The sequence below is a fragment of the Takifugu flavidus genome, unplaced genomic scaffold (assembly GCF_003711565.1).
Source record: "Takifugu flavidus isolate HTHZ2018 unplaced genomic scaffold, ASM371156v2 ctg480, whole genome shotgun sequence".
Classification (NCBI taxonomy): Eukaryota; Metazoa; Chordata; class Actinopteri; order Tetraodontiformes; family Tetraodontidae; genus Takifugu; species Takifugu flavidus.
The window spans coordinates 1-10,651 of record NW_026622096.1 but is presented as its reverse complement, the minus strand read 5'-3'; the positions used below and the strand labels follow the sequence as shown (position 1 = coordinate 10,651).

General features: G+C 45.3%; 1 protein-coding gene across 1 annotated transcript; it reads right to left on the bottom strand.

Annotated features, from left to right (window-relative positions):
• Nucleotides 1–436: 436 nt before the first annotated feature.
• LOC130520703 (serine/threonine-protein kinase OSR1-like) lies at nucleotides 437–10,648 on the bottom strand (the record flags this gene model as incomplete). The annotated part of the gene is made up of 16 exons (XM_057024411.1): nucleotides 437–2,452; nucleotides 2,704–2,768; nucleotides 2,864–2,932; nucleotides 3,009–3,061; nucleotides 3,172–3,221; nucleotides 3,314–3,448; nucleotides 3,536–3,571; nucleotides 4,920–4,997; nucleotides 5,158–5,280; nucleotides 5,353–5,418; nucleotides 5,901–5,949; nucleotides 6,049–6,182; nucleotides 6,276–6,377; nucleotides 6,493–6,602; nucleotides 6,737–6,792; nucleotides 10,551–10,648. Coding segments are annotated over 16 exons (1,299 nt in total), but the record flags the coding sequence as incomplete, so codon positions are not given.
• Between the last annotated feature and the right edge of the window lie 3 nt (nucleotides 10,649–10,651).

Genomic DNA, 10,651 nt, shown 5'->3' with positions numbered 1-10,651 from the left:
CACCCTCTGTAGCCAAATGAACAAACGAGTTTTCAGTTGCTCTACACGCACAGGTGTTGCACATTAATGCACCCCGTGGTGCGTTCATGGTTGCTGCCCATCTTCTTCACAACAATACTCTCAGGCTCAGATTTTTTTTTCTTAAAAAAAGGGTTTTGTTTCTGGACATCCACCTAAGGCCTTAAAATTATTGGTTTGTTTAAAAAGATATTTTATTAAATATTTTACTCTCCACTAGATGTCGCCAGATCCTCCATGCTGGACTTTTACGTTAATGTCGTCACTGCAGGAAAAGTGACTCCCTATCAACACATACTGTGTCTCACACTGAAGATAGATGCTGTTTCACTCAATGCAACAGTAACACTTAAAGGCAATCATCTGTTTGCCTGTTACAATAAAAACCTACATAAAATAATGCGACAATGGCATTAAATAGTGTCAAAGCTGGCTGATATTCTCATTCTTTATTCATCAAAATAATCAAGACAAACATGCTTTGAACTTAGAAATGATCAAAACAGCAGTGGGGAGAAAAGAAACCAGGTTGGAAATTCAAATGATGGGACAATCCTGATAAGTTTCTGCCTGAACAGGCTGTTGTTTGTGTTTATGTTGGAGGAAGGCTGAGAAATACTGTTGGAAGCACGGATCAGACACACATGGGCACACACACACACACACACACAGTCCTTGTTCACTGCTGAGTAAAGAAGAAGAATGGCACTGGAGGCTGCAGCAGCCTGGATCTGTTGCAGATCTTTGAGTAGAACACAGGGCTCCCGTATATCTTTATTTTACATTTCTTCAAATGCAACAAGGACTGCAAATAAAAGACACTGAAAATCAACCAAAAAATTACACTTGGTCATTGTTTTTTTGTCTTGTTTTTTTCCCTCAAATTAAGGCTAGATTAAAATTTGACATTTTTAGAGTCAAAATACAAAGATCTTGCCAATATTTTCTAAACAAGCAACAGAATTCAGTTTTATTAAATATGGCACCTCGATGGTTAGGATCTTCATCACCGGTCTGAGCGGTAAAACCTTGCTGGCATTTCTGATTTACACAAGTGCTGCCTGAAGCTGTCAGTCCTTTTCAAAACTGCAGGATGTAAAAATTGTCAGCGTTTAAAAATAAAAAACAAAAAAGTGTGTATGACAGGCTTTTGATCTGCTTAACGTTTGAGTCAGATAGATGGGCAGAAAATCAGGCTGTATCAGGCTGTACACATATCGATTTTCAAATAAGGGGGGTGGGGGGGCAGGGAAATTTCATGCAGAAAAAGAGGCAAAAGGTGAAACATCAGGTATAAAAACCTAAATGCCATTATTTACATACTAGTTTAAATCAAGTACTTGGTTTCATCCACAACAAAATGCACTTAAGTCCTTTTTTGTTAAAGAAACTGCTCCCAAACAAACTACACAGACAACACGTGTGGCTTCAGCTGCTGAAAAGCCTTTTAATTTCATCTGAATCCTAATAAGTGTCAAAATGTCATTTTTAAGGGGGGATGCAGCCTGTAATTGTGTTACAGCCCTGATGTGAAAAGTGCCAATTAGTATCATGGAAAGTCAAAACTTAAACATAATAAGTGTGTTTTTAATATTTTTGCTTTGGAGAAATGCTGTGAAAAGAACCAAATTTCCTTCGAGATTCACACAACTGAGCTACATCGTACATCCTTCATAAGGCCGCCAGGATGGCAAACAACCTCCAATGAGCATAAAAAAATGAATGAAAACAAAGGGAAAATGTCTCTTTTTCAGAGTCACAGTATTGAGATGAGAACCTAAAGTCAGTCTCCTTCAGGCATTTCTTCTTAAAAAGTTCAGCAGACTCACTGACACCAACCAAAATATTTGAATCTGGCCACCTTTGTATTCCACACCCTGATGATCCAGGTAAAAAGTTCAACTCAGCCACTGAAACCACAGCTTTTACATTTCAGAGCCCAAAATGCTTCGTGGTAATTGGAGACCCCCCCCAAAGGAAAAAAAAGTGCATTCAGTAGTTCTGATGACTGTAAGGCATTGTTACACACTGAGATTCAGGGGCATTAAGTCAGATTGTGCAAATGCATCACGTGTTAGCGAGAGGCAAAAAAAAGAAGGGATGGAAACGGTTGAACGGACTTAGGTGCATCCTTCTAAACGAACACTGTAAACTTCAGAGTGATACTTAGTTTGATACTTAAGCCGCTGCAGGTGAGCAGTTGCGTGGACCTATGGGTGACACGGTACTGTTTTTTTTTGGCAGTAGTGGTTTCTTTACAGCCATAGAATTAAAAAAACAAAAAACAATGCATTGAACTATTTTTTTTTTTATATATATTTTCACATTTTTAGGCAAGTCATGGTCCCAGGTAGAAGAGTTAACTAATGCTGAGCTGAGCAAAACCCATCAGTTTGACATCGTCTGGTATTTCGGATCCCTCCATTCCAGAAGCCTGTGAAAATAGAGGAAAGTAAAGAAAAATGGTTTTACTGGATGTTGAGGGCTTGAATGTGCGTCCTTTCAAAAGAGGAGGGCACTTTATTGGTTAAACCCCTAAATTTGTGATACCTGTAACAGCAGTTTTAAGGCAATCAGCAGAAATAAACTAAGTCTTCAAACATCGCCCCCCCACCTTTTTTTTAACACTTGATCTTCAATCACATGATGTTCCTGTAACGAAAACCAAGAATCTGAAACACTCACCAGCTTGAAAGTGACGTTTTTATTGGCGTGAGGCTCGTCAACTATTTTCCGCAAATTTGCAGCAACTGAAAAAAGATTTTTTTTAAAAAACAGAAAATGTAACACAACAAAAGCCAAACTAAGAAAATATGCGTTGCTTGTGATTTTAAAAAGGTCCCACCTATTACTAGATCCCTCCCGTCCACCAGGCCTGCAGACACCAGCTCCTGCGACACCCCCTCTGCTGTGTCTGACGGTCAAAGACAAACCACCGTTACCATTTTGACCAGTTAGCCTGCCGACCAAAGCGGATCATTTCAACTCACCTCTCCTCGGCATAAATTCAAAGCGAATGTCGTTGAGCTCCTTTTTTGAATTTCTATGATTTAAAAAAGGAGAAAATAAAAAATAAACAAATGAGGAAAGAATCTGTTGCAGCAAAACTTCACACATCACCTGCCAGGTTGCATCTTTTGCCAGTTCACCTACCTTAACCTCAGTACCAAACTAATGGGGCCCTTGGTGTCTCCTGGTGCCGCCTGCAGTCACACAGAAGAAGAAAGTTTAATTTAACAGGGCTTCTGTAAAGGAAACGGTGGGTAAAAAAAAGTGGAGGATGGAGCCGACTGACCGATGTGGGAGACACAGCCTGGGGAGGGGCGTGTGTGTTGACCGGCGTGGGCTGCAGCGGAGCCTGAGGCAGCTCCGGCTGCCGCGCAGCCACCGGCTGCAACTGACTGCCGAGGAGATCAGGGGTCTGGAAAACCTGCCGAAGATGATGATTGGATCGATTCGGCTCTACATTTAATGCGAACACAGCAGAACCGGGCGGGTAAAGGTCGCACAAACTCACCTCTGAATTCTGGGAGCCCTCCTTCACCCTCGGAGACTGAGGACAAGCAGACAACAGGTCAGAAACAGACTGTCAGCGAGGTGGTCTGAGCAAAGCAAGAAGGGCTCACGGGGGGAGAAGACAGAGAAGCTGGAGCAGCAAACGGATTAACGCACGCTCATTTAGTTTCCAAAAATTACACGTCCCTGGGATTTCTTGTGATTACAGCCACATAAAAAAGGTGACTAGTGTATCTCTAATCATACACCTGGGGAATTGTGGGTAAGTGTTACAGGTACTGGAGAAAAGTCAAAAACAGCTCTGAGCTGTTGGAATGTTGAATCAAGCAAGACTAGTCTGACAAAATGATGAAATACTGTAAATGTCTTACATCCCGATGATTTCCACGCACAATCACTAATTTAAAGATTAGAAAGACTCCAGACAAGAAATTAGGTTGTAAAAAGAGTTTAAAGTGATTGAAAAAGCAGCACAAACCCCCCAAAAAGCCTGTTAATATTAGTCAAAATCCATGTACACACATGAATAGCAAGCTTGGACAAAACCTCCATTAATAAAACACACAGTCCGCTCACACAAGCAGACAAACTGAGGTGAATTAACCAAAGCGAGCAGCGAGTCTGGCTGCTTCGAGAGTTCATCCAATTCAGACGCGGATTAAATATTTTTGGATATTACAGACGTTCAGCCAGGGCCTGCTGCCAAATAAGACTCCAATAACGCCTTCTGGGTGGAGGAGTTGGACTTGAAGAGCTCAGTTTGTCAGCACGTGTCCAGCCCAGCAGCATCAAAGCAGCAGATAATGATTTTAATCCCACGTGTGATTAGTTCTCAGTATGCAAATGATTTATGAGCCGATGAGTCATTTGATGTGCAGTGATTAAACGTGACTTGATCAGTTTCCATATAAATACAAATATGTTAAATGTAAAAAATGTTTACGAGAGAAATGGAAATACAGATGGCTTCCAGGAAAGGGGACTCCCACATCAACGCTTAAGATCTGTGTAAAATGTCGCCTATCGCTAAGATGTCTGAGGTCTGTTTTGCGTGTTTGTCGCAGGCGGCAGAACCTCCTGATCTGATTCTCCAGAGAACATGTGTGAAAGAAGGCTTTATTGTAAAGAACCCCTGCATGATGGATGGAATTATACTGGGCTGTGGTGTTTTCCCCAGAGAAAATGATTGCATAACCCCGTTAAAACCCCCGAGAAATCTCAATGTCCTTGTTCCTAATGCAAAGTGACTATAAGTTGAAGTCGATTTCTCACTTTGTAGTATCCACTTTTCTCTTCCCCAGACACCCAAGCCCACCCTTCCCTAATGTAGAGAGCCCTTCCTTGTTAGGGGAACACCATCGGTATTGTGGGTACAAATGAACAACCCTGGACGCAGGCAGCTCGAGGGGGTAGGAGAAGCGCACTTGTCGCCTGGTGGCATTAACAGGCTTCACCTGCTGCTCCTTGGCCATCAGACAGAACATAAACATGGAAGAGACTCAGTGCAGAGACAGTGGACAAACATGCAGACATGAGAATGACAGTTTGGGCATCGTACGGCCATTAAAAGACCAGGTGTGGACTACAATGTGAGCAGGGAGGAGATAAGCGTCTTCATCTCACCCTCAAAGCAGCAACGGCTGCTTTACCCTCCTCGCTTTCTTCATCCAGTTCATCGTCGCTCCACTCCCACTCGCCGTCCTCTGTTTTATGCAGCCGACCGCTGGAGCCTGGTACTCGACGCACCTGAAGACAAGCAAATTGACCAATCAGCTCATCCCAAATCTCAGAAGTGGATCTCAATCCCTGTTGCCTTACCCTCTTTGACCTCTCCGTTATTGTGGGTGCTCTATGAAGCAGCTTCTCAAGTAAATACTCATGGGTCTGCCACAGAAGAGAAAAAAAGAGGCTCAGCATTCCAAACATTTGCAGATGCTGCCCCTGGTGTTCGCAAGGAGGACTGCAGCCCCCTGTGTCCGTTAGCGGTCATGTCCAGGTTGGATTCGGGCATCGCATCCTGCTGAACCAGCACTTTGTTGTTCCAGTTGTCAGAGCTGGAATTAGAACATTATCCCTGCCTTTGTCGGGAGCGGCTCCGCTCCGTCAACGACCAACAGAGCGCTACAATAGCCTGGACAGAAGCTTTATTGGGTTATTTTTACAGTTTGACCAACCTGAGTTTGACTTTTCCACCATAATCATCATTTCCAAATGCCATTAAAAAGAGAACTAGTAAAACACCTTTGTTTGCAAGCGAATATGAAAAGAGAGCTAATTAAATTGCTTCAGCAGGCTCACATCTCAGGGCAGCGATTCATGGGAAACCCGATTCACTCCAACCCCCCCGAGGGAGGTCAAGCACCCACCTTTGCCTTCTGGAAGAACTTGTGCTTCAACAACTCTGAAGATGTTGGCCTAGAAAAGGAACACGGACAAAAATAAGCTCGGCATTTACAACCGTCGGAGATTTAAATGAAAACGCTTTGCGGCGAACCACAGCAACAGAGCGGGCACCTCTTCTCCGGGTCCTTCTGGAGACACAGGGCGATCATCTTCCTGAAGGATTTGCCGTATTTCTTCACCATCTCCTTGTCTGCGATCCCGGTCTCCAACACCGGGGGGTCATTCTGCAGCGTCAGCATCAAGACCTGTCGATGCAACGGGAGAGAAGAGATCAACCGTGTTTCGAGAAACTGACTTTGCTTTTATGCTGCGTCTCCGCCCGTTTCCGGTGTCCCGACCTTCATGGGTGGGTATTTGTGATAAGGTGCCGCTCCCGTAGCGAGCTCGATGGCCGTGATCCCAAAACTCCAAATATCCACCTTGAAATCGTAACCCCTCACCTGCAGACGCACAGTTCAATCAATTATTCCCAGGTGGTTAAACTGAGTAACTAATCTTGTGGTTCTAGCATGACTGAGTGCCGAATCATCACTTTCTTGTTGCGTGTAAACAAACCTGCTCCATGACCTCTGGGGCCATCCAGCACGGTGTTCCCACGAATGTTTTACGCACTTTATTCCGCGTCATGTCGCCACCTGTGGCTAGAAAGGCACTGACGCCAAAGTCTGCCAAGAGAAACAAGACGGAAAAGGATTCGATTACAGTGCACGTGACCTAAATGATACTTTTTGCTGAGAATGGGACAATTGATCGAGAGAAACTAGGAGTCGACCAGTGAGATAACCCACAGGCCCCATACCTGCGATCTGCACTGAGCCATCGTCTCCAAGCAGAATATTTCCCGCCTTTAGATCCCTGTAAGACACGAGAGGGCACATCAACCCAAATATTTCTCCTTTTACCATTCCAGGGCTTTGTAGTTACTACTTTATTAACAGTATGAGCGCACACACACCACACCCACACCCACACCCACACACACACACACACACACACACACACCAGTTAATTTGTTCCTCCCCTGGTGCTGATAAGATGATTCAGCTGGGACATCTGTCCAGCAGCCTATCTGCATTTGTGTGCATTCATAAAATTTTACACACACACACACACACACACACACACACACACACACACACACACACACACACACACACACACTCTATACGACCGTCGGAGTTGCTCCCCAGACGGAGTTGCTATAGCAACAGACTAAGGGTTGAAGAAAAGGTAAGGGAATAAAATGCAAGGGTAGCACAGAGCATGAACGTCGACTGTGTCGGTCCAGTCGAGGGAGAAAATGCAAAGACAATTTTATGCTGCTTTGTGATGATGAATTAAGTGTTTTCACCTCTGACTTTTGATGTCAGGGTCAGATTTTCTGAGTGTCTACAGCAGTGGCAGTATATCAAACACTGCCCTGAAGATTTTACTGACTACTGGGAAGCAAATGTTTTCACCATACTGACGGGAAATAATGAAAATACCTTCAAAAAATATACTCAAGGTTGTAATTCGCTGTGCAACCGGGAGGGGGAGCTGGAGTAAAACTGTTTAAAACGTATATAAAAAGATGTTTAGTCACTGCAGCAAAAACTTAGTCATAGAATAAAGGTAATGACGCTGCCTGATCAATTAAAAATAAATGTATGCATGAGGAAACAAAACTTTGCTTTGTAGAATATAACAAACAAGTTTTCAAACAGGTTTGCATTCAGAATGAACCAACTATTTTACAAATTCAGGCCCTCTGAAGCTACGGCGCCAATAGAATAACAGAGGTGGAGTCAGCGTTAAATCCTTTGTCATTCACACACAAGCTTTGGATTGAGTCTTGAGAGTAATCTAGAAAAAAAAAAACTTTTAGCGTTGCGCGCGTGCCAAAGGGATTCCAGCGTTTGCAGGTCACAGTTTAAAATACGAGTACAAACCGGAGTGGAGAGGCCTGTTTTGTGGAGAACGCCACTAAAATACCATACAGATAACAGATCTGGTAGCGACAGGGGCAGGGAGTGGCAGCCAGTCAGCCGCAGACGGAGGAATGCAGCATGTGCGACATATTGGAACCACTTGCAGAGAGGGGATGGAGATATCTCCGGGAGGACAAAGTAACTGCAGTAACTCCTTCGAGATGCGGGAGGGATGAGTATGATGGCAGGCGGAGGACACGGTTTAAGACAGTTTAAAGGGAGTGGTGGATAATAAATGTACAGTTCCTGCTGCCCCATGGGGGATTTACGGCTCCTCAGCCTAATGATATCAGGTCAAAGTATCATCTTGATTATCAGACATGATGGGGAACATCCTCCACCTCCACTTCCTGCACTATTATTACTCTGCTGATTTGAGGTGTTGCTTAAGGTGCCAACGGCAGCGGCGCTGTACTGTGACGCCCCGGAAAGACTGACTGGAAGCATCCAGATCTGTCAACAATCATCCGTTTAGTGAAGAGGATCAATTTTAAACTGGCATAGTGGAAAAACTAAACAATGTTGCCTTTGTGTTTTCCACGCTCAAGCTAGGCGAGCACATACGAACGCTAAAGCTGCTAATCAGTGCTAATAATGCCACGCTTAGCCTGAGGCAAAGATTTCAGACATAAGTTCTTCACGCACTGCTCTTCAAAGACATCCCGTTCACCAAGAACTCCGCGGCCTCTCCTGTGTTCATTCAAAAGCTGGGGAGGCTGTGATTCACTGCAGCAGGTTTTAAAGCTCAGAAGGGAGAAGGGGGAGGGGGAGGGATGCAGACAGTGATTAACATTCACGGGAGAGGAAGGGGAGGGGAGGAGGCGGGATACGATGCACCACGCAAGTTCAAAAGAAGCGCAGCGGCGCAGGGAGAAGCAGCCGCGCAGCAGTTTCCGGTGCGGCTCCTGCTGCTCGCCCAGACGGTTCTGCAACTGCCGCTGTCGCAGCTCGACGCCAACGAGCGAGGAAATGAAGCGCCGTGGCAACTGGCTGAAATGATAGACGGCTAGCAGTCAGGTGGGAACGGCGCCATTTTAACCCTGAATAAGATTCATCCCCCTCATCTGGAAGTCATTCCTTCTTGCAGCTACGCTGGGTAACCTCCTGTGACATCACATCCTGGTGCCAGGGCCACAGGAACCCTAACACGGCTGTAAAACAGTTTATGAAACGCCTTTCTGTGACCACCAGACCTCCTCCTGCCTCGCTACGCCGATGGCTTTCCCCAAACTGACACATTTCATTCTTTTCTGGTTTTTCCAGGTGGGTTTTAAAAGCTTGTTTCTGGGGAAACAGCAACACAACTATTTGAAATCTGGAGCGATTGTGGGCGTGTGAGGGGTCTTGAACAACCCCGCAGGCCGATCTTCTGGATGAATGATCTTCTGAACCCCCTTCGAGGGCGAGTATGATAGTTTAAAGCCCGGTGTGAACGCCGAGGTGGAAAAGTTCGCTGTCTCCTGGTAAATGTCAGGTTGGGACTCCAACCTGAGCCGAGAGGCTCTAATTGCTTTTCTGCGTTCCTGGGATGGAGAGAGCCCATCATGTGACGCGCTCGCTGCTCGTCAAGCCGCACCCTTTGACCCCCCCCATCATCCCGCGCCCTGAGGGTCCGGGCTCATATGATTCATCTTACAACGGGAGGGAACTTGCACACTTGTACCTCAGCAAACAGCTGGAAAGGAACTTTATATCCTGTCAGTGGAAGAAGAAAAGTTGAGAAATGTTAAAAATAAAACATGAGTTGTGCAACGGCTTGGAAAAACAGCAAGCTGACTGGGTTGATTGTAATGTCTCCAGCACGGTGGAAGCCTGACTCAGCCGTTTTGGGCCAGTTTTACCCTCCGATTCACTCCCCCCGCGACCAGAAAGCTCCTCCGCTGTCGGTACTGGAGCTTTCCCCAGATTATATGCTAGTGTGAGAGGCTTCAGATGAGTAAAATCACCCTTGAACTGCTCACACTGGTAACAGCTGTGTAGTGTGAGCTAACCTCTGTTGGCAAACAAGCTAACTAAATGCCCATTTAGTCACTTAGCATTTTTTATTTTAGCCCTCATTGCTTCAGATTATTGCGAAATGTGTTCTAGTTTGTTTCCATCTGCCTCTAACTGAGATCAAGTGACAGGAGATCATATGAGGGGGCTGCGTTGCTTCCTCTGGCCTGGTGATCTTGGTAAAAACAACAGCGTGAAGTGGAGAATCGCGTCGGGGTGGACAGAAGCGTTTGAGTGCGTGATACTTTCTGATGTCGGGATCCTCTGAAGTGGTTTAGAAACACATTCAGACTCACAGCTCCTGACATATTTCAATATTGTTCCATCATGCAAAAGCAGGAGCTTCAAAACGGAGCAGGAATCTCAGAGGCCTCGCTGGAAAGCAAATTCAGACGTGCACCGTCTCATCTCTATGCAGATGCTGAGTGACACCCCTGACCTTTAGGAAGTGAAAATGCCATTTCATCAGTAAAGTCAGCTAACACGATGAAGACGACCCGTCACTTGTGTGCAGTGAACTTTGGATTCAGCCGTGCACTTAAAACATAAATGAATTGCACTCTCTGCCGAGTCAGACGGGAGCCGTACCAAAAATAGAGAAGCATAATTCTTTTATTTTACTGCGGCTTGGAACCAACGAGCTGTTACCTGTGGATCTGTCCGTTCTTGTGGAGGTACTCCAGTCCTTCCAGCACATCCTTCAACACCGTGGCTATGGTGGCCTCGTCCAGGACGCCGGACTTGTGCTC